General features: G+C 35.1%; 1 protein-coding gene across 2 annotated transcripts in view; it reads left to right on the forward strand.

Moving 5' to 3' along the window:
• Positions 1–14,641, forward strand: part of adcy9a (adenylate cyclase 9a) — an 81,433-nt gene that overhangs the window by 55,370 nt on the left and 11,422 nt on the right. The window contains exons 4-8 of one of the 2 annotated variants that reach the window (XM_087304427.1): positions 3,548–3,780; positions 3,866–3,968; positions 6,457–6,665; positions 13,429–13,588; positions 14,411–14,588. In XM_087304427.1, the coding sequence (XP_087160553.1) occupies positions 3,548–3,780; positions 3,866–3,968; positions 6,457–6,665; positions 13,429–13,588; positions 14,411–14,588 (883 nt within the window). The remainder of the gene's footprint in view (positions 1–3,547; positions 3,781–3,865; positions 3,969–6,456; positions 6,666–13,428; positions 13,589–14,410; positions 14,589–14,641) is intronic. The other variant, XM_087304426.1, reaches the window with a different exon arrangement.

Consider the following 14,641-nt stretch of genomic DNA (forward strand, 5'->3'; position numbering starts at 1 on the left):
TTTAGCTGATAGATTTTAGAGTGACAAACAACATTTCATATGTTTTACAATGTGTTTGGTCCACTTGTTTGTCCAAAAATGCCACATCTTGGTGTTTCCATTAAGCATTATTTATGAGATATTCCAAAATGAACTTAAAAATAGGTGGATAGAAAGATAGCTATTAATAAGTTCGTTTTGTGTAAAATAAATACATAAATTATGCAGTTGAGGAATTCAGATGCAAAAACCTCTAAAAGCCATCTGAGGGTGCTTTCACACCTGTGGGTCTATTCTCTCGTTCCGAAACTAGGGGCCCTATCATACACCCGGCGCAATGTGGCGCAAGTCGCGGCGCAATAGTCTTTTGGTAGTTTCAGCTTGGCGCAAGAGTTGTTTTGAGGCATTGCGCTACACTGTTTAAATAGCAAATGCATTAGCGCTCAGATGTGCGCCTATAGGCGTGCTGGTCTAAAAAGGAAGGCGTTCTGAGGCGGACCGCTGGCGTGTTGCTATTTTGAGAAACTATAATAGATTTTTCATTAGACCAAAACAAACCCGGTCTAAACTCCGGCACAGATTTGCGCCTCGCTTACGCACTGCTTAATACGCACAAGAGAGCAATAGGCAAATATCTTTACATTTGAAAAAATGTAAATATTAAGGATATATATAGGATATAAAAAGAATAGATATAGGATATAAATATAAAGGATTAAAATATTTCTAAACATTATTTTCTAGCCTACATAAATATGAAAAATCCCTGCTTTTATGTCTTCTTCATCTCGGGAGGCTTTTTTAGTTCATTCATATCAATTTAATTTTGTATAATGTTATTATTATTAGCAATATTATTTATTATATCCATATTTTTATTTGTTTTATTAAAAACAAGCTTAGATTTGCCCACCTTTCAGGGTTTTGACCATATGGGGCACAGCATGTGTTTTAGGATATAACTCAGGTTTTTGAGCACACTTCGTTTTTATTGTTCATTTATTTAGAACTGAATTTAGATATAGTTTTGAAACAAATATTTGCAAACGAAATTAATTATTTATGGACTAATTGATGTCTGTGCGTAAAGGTTTTCCTATCCAAGAGCGAATGTGAAAGTATTTACTTTATCTCTCATTCTCACGCAGCAGATGCTCTGTTTAACAGTTTTCTGTAAAAAAAAAACAGTTAACTGTTTGCTAGTGAAATGCTCAGATTTTCCACTTAGACTTGCTTTACATCCTGTAAATAGCGAATGCGCTTATGACACGACGCAGCTGGCTCTTAAAGGGAATGGGAGATGAGAATCTAATTGGTTTATTCTCAAAACACACCTATAACTCATTAAGAAAATAAACTCAACCCTTTTAGACCATGTGCCATGGCGCAAAGCGGATTTTCCCGTCCTTAAATTAGCAAAAATGCGTTCTGACACGCCCTGAAAGCGTTTGCGCCCTGCGTTTTGCGCTCTGCGCATGGACCATCAAAATAGAGCCCCTAGGATTCAAATTGTTACAATGTTGCTTTTTTTTCTTGGTGCGGTTTGCTTTCATACAGCAAAGTTTCTAAACGGACCAAAAGAGCTAAAACAAGTCACGTGTGAGTAAACTCTCTTCACATTGGTCAGAGTTACACAGTTTATTTTGATTAGTCTCGCTCTGCTGTCATGTCCTTATTTTAATTCATGACGATGATCAATAAGACATTATAAGCGAAAAGCTGCGCTTTCATTTTGAATGGTGACATCCACAGACGTCGTCACCAAATATAAATCAGAGGTAAGACTTTCTCATACAACTGACTTATGCATTATAGGCTTTACATTATAGAGAGAAATAACAGATAAATCAATAGTGCTGTTTGTTTGGTCAATTTTCGACAAACGGATAAACAGGTCGCGGTAATAGTTTAGCATGGTTTCACTTTCGTATTTGACATGAAATGCACATTTACTGGAAGGAATGACATCCCGCTCTACTCGTAATTCTCTCTTCATATAGCCGTATATATGCCTATTACATATCCATAAAACACTGTGATACAGCCTGGTCTGGATAGTATTGCTTTCTCACTTCAATCGATCAGCTCCAGAGTTTGTTTCAATTGAGCCGAGACCACCTCATTCAGGCGATCTTGGACCGATTGTTTTGGCGCGGATCCTGGATTCACAAATGCCAAAATTGGAACAGTTTCCGGAATAAAAGTCTAGGTGTGAAAGCACCCTGAAATTTTCTTCTAAAATTAGCATTTTCATCAGGCTCCTGTGTGTGGGTTTAGTAATTTTGCTTTTATGGCAAAGAATATGTTTTTTTCATGGTCTTTTAAATAAAACAACTCAACATAAACGCAGGGCTCTGAGAAATAATGCTCATTTTTGATAGAACTGTCAGATGGAATTTAGACGCTGTGTTGGGCGCCTTCTTTTAAAAAGTAATTATTTATAGTTACTTTCACAAATAGTAACTGAGTTACATAATTATAAAAGTAATTGATAACCAGAGAAAGTAACTACTGTGTTACTTAAAAAAAAATCATGCTAATTCATGCTAAAACATGCTAATAACATGCCAGTTCATGCTAGAAACATGTTAACAACATGCTAATTCATGCTAGTTATATGCTAATTCATGTTGAAATCATGCTAACAACATGGTGAATCTTGCTAGAATCATGCTAATTACATGCTAATTTGTTAGAATTGTGTTTATTCATGTTAGAATCATGCTAATTCATGCTAGAATCATAACAACATGCCAATTCATGCTAGAATTATGCTAACAACAGTGCTTAATCATGCTAGTTGTATGATAATTCATGTTGAAATCATGTTAGAATCCTGCTAATTCATGCTAGACTCACGATAATAACATGCTAATTTGGTTGAATCATGTTTATTCATGCTAGAATCATGCTAATTCATGCTAGAATCATGCTAACAACATGTTTATTTGTGTTAGAATCATGTTAGTTCATGCTAGAATCGAGATAGCATGTTTAGTCATGCTAAAATAATGCTAGTTTCATGCTAGTATTATGCTGTTACCAACCACAGACACAAGGGGCAACTTTAAAGCTTTTTACTCACTTGTGTCAATCTTTAAAGTGGTTACATTGCTGACTGCAGGGGTCCTAAACATTATTTTAGCCAACCTGATACTTTTTTAAACTAAATAAACTACTTCCAACAGGCTTTCTTAAGCCACCATAAAGTTTGTCCTCAAACTTTAAAATCTAGTTAACCCAGTTAAGTCTTTAAATGTCACTTTAAGCTGAGAACTAGTATCTTGAAAAATATCTAGCAAAATATTGTGTACTGTCAGCATGGCAAAGATCAAATAAATCAGTTATTAGAAATGGGTTATTGAAACTATTATGTTTAGAAATGTGTTAAATTCCTATCTGCTAAACAGAAGTTGGGGATAAAAATAACTTTATATAAAAAAGGCAAAGTGTACAGCAATCATCTTGGATTAATTGAGCAGGCTAAACTCTTCGGCAAGATATTCCTGTTCACCTAAATCTCTAAAAGAAAGAGTCTTTTGAGGTTGAGTTCTGTTTCTCTGCACAGTTTCCCGCTGGTCGTAGTCCTAAAACCCTGAACGGGCTGTTGAGTCCTCTGTGTGAGGAGCGGGTGGGAGTCAGCCAGTCGTCTTTGTGTGACAAACTCCAGGAGAAAGACCGCAGCTGGGCCGGAAGTCTGGCTGCAGAAGGCAAGGACCACTCGGCAATCCTTCCGCTGCGCTCCAAAAACTTCCGGGAGAAAAGCGACGCACACTTTGTGGAGGTGATAAAGGAAGACAGGTGAGCGAGAGGAGATTCATTCAAACATTTTTTTTTTAATGTAATTCAGTGTTTCATTTACGTTCTTCTGCATTTTGTTTGTTAGTCTGATGAAGGATTACTTCTTCAAGCCACCCATTAACAAACTGAGTCTGAACTTCCTGGAAAAGTCTCTGGAGTCTGCTTACCGCACCAGCTATCATGAGCAGGTACAACTATTCAATTCAATTCATGTTTATTTCTATAGCGCATTTACCATGTAGATTGTGTCAAAGCAGCTTAAGTTCTAGTAGATTGAAACTGTGTCAGTACAGTTTCCAGAGCTGAAGTTCAGTTTAGTTCGGTTCAGTGTGGTTTAAATTTCACTGCTGAAAGCCCAAACACTAAAGAACAAATCCATCGATGCGCAGCTCCACAATTCCCAAACCAAGAAAGCCAGTGGTGACTGGGGTGAGGAACAAACTTTACCAATTGACCGAAGTGAAGGAAAAAAACTAGGGTTATTATATTTACTTTTAAATGACCATTATTTAATTATTATCTTTCACTATTATTGTTATTATTATTATTATTACTAACATTTAATATTTCAGTACTTCTAATAATAATGTACATCTACTGTAGGTGACTGGTATTAAAGATTAACACCCGTTAGGCTTATTAGGATTATTTTGCTTTATTTTGCTAAAACAACAGCATGGATGTACTTTATCCTGCTTATTAAACTGCTGCTCGCCACACAATGTAAAAATTTGTGTCGTAATAGGTTATTAAATCTTTAAGTAATCACAACGCTGACAGAAATTAAAATGACTGAGTGAAGCATAAACTAACCTAACCACAAAATGGCACCAAGGGTGGGGACACATGAGCAATGGCCGATTTGGGCGTGAGCAATATGGGTGAATCAGGGAGACAAAAAAAACATGTCTCAGTAAGCTTTGAGATACGATTTACTTGTATTAAAATTTATTAATTTAGAGTGATATTCTCAGAATAAAGACGTTAGGGGCCATTCGCATATGGCATCTTTTGCACGTGCAGGTTTGTTATTGTTATTGTCTGTTTGCAACCGAAACTACGCTAGTGAAAGCAAACTGATGCATGGGCACAGAAAACCATTCCTGCGTGCCTCCTGCTCCTCGTGTGAATTCCGGTTTTTTACATGCACGCCGATAAAATATGCGATGTGAAACCGGAGTAACAGACTTTTTAACACACGGAGTAACACACAGTGAGTTTTGCAAGCTGACAAAACTGAAGTTTATATAATATGATGATAATCTTATTTTGACTGAGCATGGCTATAAAGCATAAAGGAGGAATGTTGGAGGGATAACGTGGGAGTTAAGACTTAATAACGTTATTCTCGGCCATTAGTCAGGTGTAAGAGGAACAGATTATTCTATAAAACGTATAATGATTTTTTGTATGTTATAGAATTTTCATAATTAATATTCACCCAAAATATTTCTGGTCTTAGCATATCACTCCAGTTTTCCAGTTACATTTAGGATTGTTTTCTATTATTTATTAGAAAAATAATTGTATAATAATAATAATAATGTTATTATAATAATTGTATTTATAACAAATGTAAATATTTTTAATAATCTCAATTGTGGGTTTGTCCATATTTTACCCAAAGTTGGGTTAAAAAAAATAAACTTTTTTTTTTTTAAATGCACATGTTTAATGGTCCTGTTTTTTAACTAGATGTAACCTTGCAATTATTTATAAGCTTGGGAGGGAGTTTGAGAGGCATACAGTATATAGGGGGGTATGCTAAGGGTGTCGTTTAAGCTAAAACCGCCACTGCACATAAGCATATAAATATGAGTGTGAATGTATTCATTGACAAACATGATTCAAAGTAACCGGATTAGCGTATATTGTTAGTTTCAGAGGTTGTTATCTGGGAATAACATACCTTGGAATGTTGTTACTGACCAATCAGAATCAGGAATTGTGTAATTTATACAATAAAATCAGTGCAATTACCAAAATAAAGACTCTAATGAGCTAAAATCTGTAATAGTTTGTGAACATGAATTGTCTGAACAGGTTGTTTTTTGCAAATTGAAAATCATTTTCGTGTAGGCTGGATTTTAAACGAACAAGTTCTTTTGAGGCTCTTATTAAAACTGAGATTTTGGGCTTTTTGGCTTTAAGTCTAATGTATAGAATCAAAAATACACTCAAGTGTTTCATCAAAAATACACTCAAGTGTTTCTTTTAAGACACTCAATTTGTCTGTGAGTTTGTAGACTTAGATTCACTATTTTATTCATCTTTATTCTGAAAGTTTTTTATTGAGGGACATTGTCATCCATATTATGTCTGATGATATCCAAAATTTAATTCTACTTTCATTCATTCATTCATTTTCCTTCGCCTTAGTCCCTTTATAATGAATATTGGAAAACTTGTAATACAAAAAATATTCACCTGCAGCTTCTTGCCTTTAAAATCTGATCATCATATGAATAGGATCTCTCAGTGAGTAAATGAATCGCTTTAGTAAACCTGATTTCAAACGAACGACTCTTTTGAATCACTTCTATTCATTTAAAATGTCCATTCAACCTATTCTAGCGACTAAAATGCCCTGGAACTGTCAGGGTCAGTGATGTGTGGCCCTCTTGTGGTGTTTGAGAGTCACTGCTGCGGGTTTGATCTGCTGCGTTTCTCCATCAGGTGATGAATCATGTGCCAGTTCAGACGTTTGCGAGTCCAGTGTTCAGCTCTCTGCTGGACGTCCTGCTGTCGTGTACTGTGTTTCTGGCTCTGACCATGGCCTGTTTCCTCTACCCGCTGGTGTCCATGCAGACACCGCTGGCCGCCACACTGGGCCTGGCCATCACTGCTGCACTGCTGGAGCTCGTCTCGCTCCTTCTGTCCATTCGGTGAGTGGAAAATCATCAACATTTGGGGAGAGATTGATGTGGAGCTCAGACAGTTTATGAGAAGCAGCTTTCAGAAATCTGGGAGCTTTTCACAAATGACTTTGAATGTGTGCATATTGGGTTATTTTTGCATGTTACGTTGTTAAGCATGCTTTTTGTTTTACATTTCACCTATAAACAAATAAAAATATGCCACGTTAATAACAAGTAATAATAATTGTTGTTTGAATATATATAATAATAATTAATAATAAAAATAATAAATTAATAATTGATATATTGTTGTGCTAAAATGTAATGCACCAAAACTAAATTTACATATTAATTATTAGCATAAATAATGGTTTGGCTTTGGTATCATTATTGGTCAATTATTTTTCTAATAGCTAGTTTGTAATATTGTAATTGAATTAATAAAAATAATATAATTTATTTTAGTGCTAGGCAAAGAATAATAGCATCCAAAATAAAAGTTTGTTTTGACATTGTATTTGTGTGAGTTATATATATTTCTTATGGATATGGATGCACACACATACATAAAAACAAAACTATACAAAACAGTTTTGTTAAGCATGTATGAGCAATATCACAGTGCGATGTGGCTGTATAGAGTAGAAGGAACTATGACGTCACCTTGAAGGCTAATCGGCTGCTAGCATAAAACTCGATAAAATCGAGTGTTCAAACACTGTTCATTAAATTACACAATTTGTCCAGCTGGATAATCCTCACATCAGAATATCACTTTTAGCACTTTTTATATCTTAAATACAAACGCAAGAATTGAAAAGCTAACATTAGGCTATAAACGGACTCCAGTGCCTTCGGGGCGATCGCCTGTGACGTCAGCAACCCAGCCAACGACAACTTTTCATGCTTATTTTTAGAAATATGGTCCATACTCTGTCGGATTATTATATTACAATCCGCGCTAAATATTATAAACAAACCAAAACACAAAAACACATCTGTATATAGACCTGCGTGCCTTTTGGATAGTTTTTTTACATGGGAAATACATTTTGTTTTAGTTTATAGTTGTAAAGGTTTTAAAACTATGTATCAATGCGCCTACGTAGTATTATCCTTAGACATATTTAAATAAGTGTCTCGCACGTGTGCACACAGCCCTCTTACCTTAGTAACAGACGATAAAAATGAGATGTGAAGGACAAGTCTATATGCCTGCAAGCTCCATCATAGACACAGAACAACATTCAATACTCTTTTTTTTTTTTTTTTTTTGTCACGAAGTACAACGAAAAACAGCCCATATATTCACATCTGCTTTAAATTTTAAGGAGTGTAAATGTTGTAGTTATGATATAGTTAAATGTGTTCTGATGAAGATAAAAAACTAAAAATCAGTTGATCACATTAAAATCACATTTAACATATGTATTTCTTACACATTTACTGCATTCACACGTTTGCATTACTGAGTGAAGGAGAGAGACAGGCTGCATTGGTAAGCAGTGTCTTCATAATATTGTTTCATTAAAATAAATGATCAATGAATCTGTCTTGACGGCAGGGCTGGACTGGGGCAAAAAATCGGCCCTGGCATTTTGGGCCATAGCGGCCCACTAAATTCAATCAAAATGCTATCTATCTATGCACGTCCAATATTTTTATCAACTCATATTCTATAAAACACAAAAGCCATATATATGAAATAAATAAATAAATACAAACTTTAATCTTAATTTAATTTCTGTATACTGTCCATAAAGATATTTGTTGAGTTCTAAAAAATACACTATTCATTCATTTATTTTTCTTCGCATAAGTCCCTTATTTATCAGGGGTTGCCGCAGTGGAATGAACTGCCAACTATTCCAGCATGTTTTATGCAGCAGATGCCTTTCCAGCCACAACCCTCATTCACACACACTCATACACTACAGACAATTTAGCTTATTCAATACACTATTCACTCAGCCTATATTCAATAATAAACATAACAAAAACTGCCTGCTAATGCATAGGCAAATCTTCAAAGGGAACAGTGTACTTTATAACCTCATTCACCTCATCCTGCTTGCTGTTTCACTATCTAAACAATGAAAACACAATATAAGTCAAATTTGTTTCATTTTGATATTATGATTAACAGACACCAAACAGCCTCGTGTAGCTGCATATTTATATGACCATCATCTTCACTCTGCATATTTATAACAAAACAGGGCTTAAATATAACTGTCTCCTTTCATTTCCATTGAAAAGAATGAACTTTACCCTGTCTCTTTTGCAGAATATCAGTTTTAATAATCAATAATGGCCATTATAACAGTATAACGTACATTAAATTTAAACGATAAAGGTAAGCAATCAGTCAATGTGCAGAATCAGTGAATGTGGTTACATAAATTAATATATTAGCTTATCTTCGCACTCAGCCAAAACAGTTAACTGAGAACAAGTGATTCAAAAGACATAAGAATTGTTAGATAGAGACAACAAGATGAATATCACGTTTAACAACTATAGTGAGATCAGATCCAGCAGATGAACTGTCTGACATGCACTATACTCTCACCTGGGGTTTATGCTCACCTGCTGAACTACTGGCTGAAGGTCTTGGCAGAGAGTGTGTGGTCACGTGATTTGCGCTTTTAGCCGTGTACTAGAATGAACAGAGAACTTTTCAGAATCGCTAAATGAAACGCCGGTGTATTTCCCGCGATTTCTCTGCGCCTCCCTTGCGTTTCTTCTCTCTGACTCTCGACTATTTTGACAAATACACACAGACGACGCACACTCACACGGAGTCCAAAATAGGAGTTTGTAATTGGGCCAGCCCAATGTCAATCAAGAAAAGAGCGAATGGGCTGCAGAGTGTCACATGGGCAGAAAAAGGCAGAAATAAACGATAGGCTGCTAAGCCTTTTATGGGCCGATCAGATCATAAGACGATGATCAGCCCGGCCCAAAAAGTAGGGAAAGGGAAAGTGCACGGTTTGCCAGATGGCCAGTCCGCCCCTGCTTGACGGTCTCTACAAGTGAAGGTATTATCTACATGCAATATGAACTCCCAGTTAGAAAAATACTACAAACTATAAAATGCTATTAATGAACATACTTAAATAACAGACAAATGTCCAACATAAGCGAGCTGTGTTCCAGACCAGTTCAGCTCGATGATGTATAATGTATTAAAAGGTTTATACAACAGTTTGACTGCATAAATGTGTATATAAAAAAGAAAATTAAACAGGGAATCTCAAAAATCTATTTGTATGAGGAACTGTTTTCTTTCGCCATTCATTCACATGTGCAGCTGATGACCAGAACAGCAGAATCTGTTACTAATTCACAACCGTCACTTTAGAGCTAGTATTTGAATGTTTCTTTGGTGTGATGACAAAACAGAGGATTTTACTGACATTTAAAGATTATAAGGCTGAACGGCAAGAAATGCCATCAGTCTACAGAGATTTTCCAATATTTCTCTGTTACAATCGAGATATCACAATAATTAACCCCCAAAAAAGCCAAAGCAAATACTACCAGTTTCTGTGGTATAAATACAGCACTACAAAATACAAAAGAGAGAGATCGACTCAAAATGTCACTTATCTGATTTGTAATGATTTCTTGAGTTGTATTTTGAAACTTGTGTTGAGAAAATGCAGATTTTTCTCCCTCTTAGGACTTATTATGCGGTTTCTGTCGCCATCTTGTGGCGGAACTTCAACCATCACTTTCTTTGGTCTGCTCAAACAGGCTGATGGTGGATGATGTACTGAATCTCCAAAGTTATAAATATTTTAAAATAGGCTTTATCCTTATAAATAAACTGCATATTTGCAATCTAAATAATACATTCTCGACTAAAAAAACCTCCAAAGTTAGGGCTGTAACGATACACCAAACCCACGATTCGGTTCGTATCACGATTTTTGACCCACGATTCGATTCGTATCACGATTTTTTTATTTTATTTTTTTCGTGTGGGGTGAAAAAAAAAAGATTTTTAAAACTATTTTTAATTAAATAACATTTGAAAAATCTTTATAAACTAAACATCAAAGAACAATATTAACTATGCAAATTATTAACAATATAAATAGCCATATATAAAATAAATAAATAGCCAAAGCTATATCACTTCTGTTTTCTTTGTAACAAAATACTGTTGAAAAACCAAACTAAACTCCATTGTTTAGATGGTTCAAGCATGTTGAAAATTATTTTTCAATCAAGTTCTCTTGCATAGAAAAAGTAAATTAAATAGCTATGCTCATTTCGTTAATTTTGCTAACCGACAACCACCGCTCATTAATCGGTTATTAACGGTTAACTGGTCAGATTACTATTAATTTTATATTAAACAAATTGACGTGTCTATTTTGTGTATGACACATTAAATATTACATTTTAAAATACTGATTTATTTTTATATATTAATAGCGGAACAGAACAACAGAGCATCTTCACGCACCTGCAGTGTTTAGCACAGAAGAGCAGAATAATCTAAATAAAATGAATAAAATAAATAGGACTGCCCTAAATTATTTTCACTTAAATAATTAATTTATTTTACAAAACGAAAATACTGACTGATTCTTTTTAATAACCGGCATAGGCTTTTTTTCCAATCATATGTTTATTTCTTCCGTCAAATAAAAATCGCAGACTTCCTCTAATTGCTTGCTCCACGGAAAATATGCATTTATTTAATGCCCCGCTGTTATTATTATAATCACAAAACCTTTTACATTTTAATAGAAATCCTTATTTTAAAGATTATGTCCTGATATAGCCGGTTTCCTCTCTCTCCCTCGCAGTTCAAGTGCGCGCACTGCATGATGAAAAGACAACAACACGCGCGCATATGTAGACTTTTTGTAAACAGTTTGTTTAAATATGATATTGCATTAATCTGTGTACATGCTTTAAGCTGTAAAATAAAAAGTAAAGCCTATTTGTTGCGTTTATTACGCAGATCCAGGTCAACATAAGCGCTGGTTTAGTATCAACAGGTCTGTATCAAACAGCAATATTCTTCTTCCATTTTGCTTCTTTGGCAAATGTGTCTGTAGGCACGGGTTATACGTTATCATCCCGCAAATTAAGTATGCCTTGCAGTTAAACAAGTGGCCGAAAACAAGGCGCACCTCACTGCCTTTATGTTGACAAGGAAAAAAGAAGAGGCTCTGTCCTCTTATGAAATGACTGAATCAGCTGGGTATCAATTGTGCAAAAGTGTTGCTGTCTGTGTTGTTACAATTGTAATATTTAATACTATTGTGATATTAAAGATTTGTATATTCATACAGCTCTGGATAACTTAAAACAACGATTAGACCATCAGAGTGGTGTTAATGCGTCCTGAAGTAAAGCGAAACGGCTATAAACTCCAGCAAGATAGAGTGATTATATGCAGAGCCATATACCTTTATCTCTAAATAAAGTATAACTATAGAAACTGTGTTCATCTTAACTTAAAGCTTCGTCGTGTTTTCTGACCTCACGCACCTGTCAGTCAGCACTCCCAAATGTTCAAACAGAAAGCGCACAGCACGGTTACAGAAAAGTTTGGCTGTTACCTGACATCTGGTGAACGCCCATCCCTCTCTGCGCAGCCACATTAACGGTGTGAGCAAATCAACGTATATGCGCTGAAAATCCGGCCGCTTTGACAGCATTGGCAATGTTTCTGGCGTTGTCGGTTGTCAAGCGGGGTTAATTTGGTTTTGTTTTTGATATTCTTGACACATTCAGACGGCCCCTTACTAAGAGCTCCGTGCGAGCTCTCCCGGCTAAATATTGCGAGGGCTTAAACGGAGCAGTGCTTGTAATGTCGAACGAAAAAAAGTGTTAATTAGCTCAACTTTTGCAGGCACGCGTGACGTTATTGGAAAGGTATCACGGGACGGGTGTGTCGCGATTCTTCCTTATTACACCGCGACACAGGATCGTAGATCTGAGTGTCGCGATTTCGATTTTATATCGTGTATCGTTACAGCCCTATCCAAAGTACATTATTTTGTCTTACAGCAGTGATATTTGTAAAACTGTAGAGTGCCCTCTGCTTGTTGCTGTATGTAGGCGGAGTAATATGAAAGGGTAAAGGGTGAAGAGGCTGTACAAGTGCTGTTATTGTAGAATATCACACGGCTATCAGCCAATCAAATTCAAGAACCAGACAGAACTGTTGTGTACATAATGTCGTACAAACTCATAACACTTTTTTTTTCCAAAACAAACTTTTATTTTATCATGCGATTAGTTTAAGTCCAGCACCAGTTTATATATAAACTCTATAGTTGTTATATCTTATCATTTTAATAATGTTTATGCTAATTAAAATTATAATGCAAATGTTTATTTATATTTTATATCAAATATAAATGATATTTATTTTAATTAGACTAATTACTAAAATAATTATTTTGGGTTTTAACATTATTTAACTGTTAATGGAATCTGTGGGTGTGTTTGTGCATATATAATATAATATAATATAATATAATATAATATAATATAATATACAGTGAACATTATATTAATCACATTTGATTAAAGTGAATTTAAATAATATTGTAATCTTATTTATTATTAAGCTAATAATTACATTTGTATAGAAATTATTTGTGTGAATGATTCATTCATTTGATAAATGTTGCCTTTAATGCTCAGTTAATAATTGTTTTTATACTTAATGGTAATTCAGTATTTATTATAATAAAGCTAGTTTTACTTAAATCAGTGCATATGCACCTGTGTTGACCTCTGGCTCCCCGTCCTGCAGTATGATCTTCTGTCTGGATGATGTGCAGAACTGCAGTCGCATTCTGCTGAAGCTGGTTTCGGGTTGGGTGCCACGGCATGTGATCGGGGCAGTGCTCGTGTCACTTCCTGCTGTGTCAGTTTTCTCCCACCTAGCCTACAGTCTGCAGCTGCCAATCCAGGTAATTGATGATGTTCAGTTGAAGTCAGAATTATTAGCCCCCCTTTGATTTTTTTTTTCTTTTTTAAATATTTCTCAAATTATGTTTAACAGGTTCAGAAAATTTTTACAGTATGTCTGATCATATTTTTTCTTCTGGAGAAAGTCTTATTTGTTTAATTTCAGCTAGAATAAAAGCAGTTTTTAATTTTTTAAACACCATTTTAAGGACAAAATTATTAACCCCTTTTGGCTAATTTTTTTTAAATCATCTACAGAACAAATCATCATTATACAATAACTTGCCTAAACACCCTAACCTGCCTAGTTAACCTAGTTAACCTGTATAAGGATTTAAATGTCAGTTTAAACTCTATAAAAGTGTCTTAAAATATTTAGTCAAATATTATTTACTTTCATCATGACAAAGATAAAATAAAACAATTATGAGAGATGAATTATTAAAACTTTTATGACTTATATGTGTTGAAGAAATCTTCTCTCCGTTAAACAGAAATTGAGGAAAAAAATAAACAGGGGGGCTAAAAATTCTGACTTCAACTGTATATGAAGAACCTTTTTTTTTACCAGAAGTGTAAATTATCTAGAATAAATATTTTGAAAGGTGACATTGTACAAATATGTTTAGTTTATCTATATCATACTCATACTAAAGACCTGGTAACTACAAGAAGAGTTATGAACATTTAAGCTGAAAAGCATACCCTACTACGAAATTAAGCAGCAGACCATGTTTTATATGTCGCTGAACATGTACGCATGCCAAAGCCCTAGTTTGAAATTAGTTTAAATGGTGTTTTTTTCCCCTCTTCTGGCTCTGTAGGTGACCATGTTCCTGTGCTGCGCTCTCATTATTGCCATTATCCAGTACTGTACCTTCTGCCAGCTGAGTTTCTGGATGCGTTCGGCTCTGGCCACTGTTGTTGGTTTGTCTTTGCTCATTCTGCTCTACAGCGCCAGCATTAGGACCAGGTCAGACATCCTCCGCTTTTCTCATTGGTGTAAACTTGTAGTGTTTGAATTCATGACATGTAAACTGTGTTGTAGTTTTGTG

Source organism: Danio rerio, chromosome 22 (genome assembly GCF_052040795.2).
Source record: "Danio rerio strain M-AB ecotype USA chromosome 22, GRCz13ab, whole genome shotgun sequence".
Classification (NCBI taxonomy): Eukaryota; Metazoa; Chordata; class Actinopteri; order Cypriniformes; family Danionidae; genus Danio; species Danio rerio.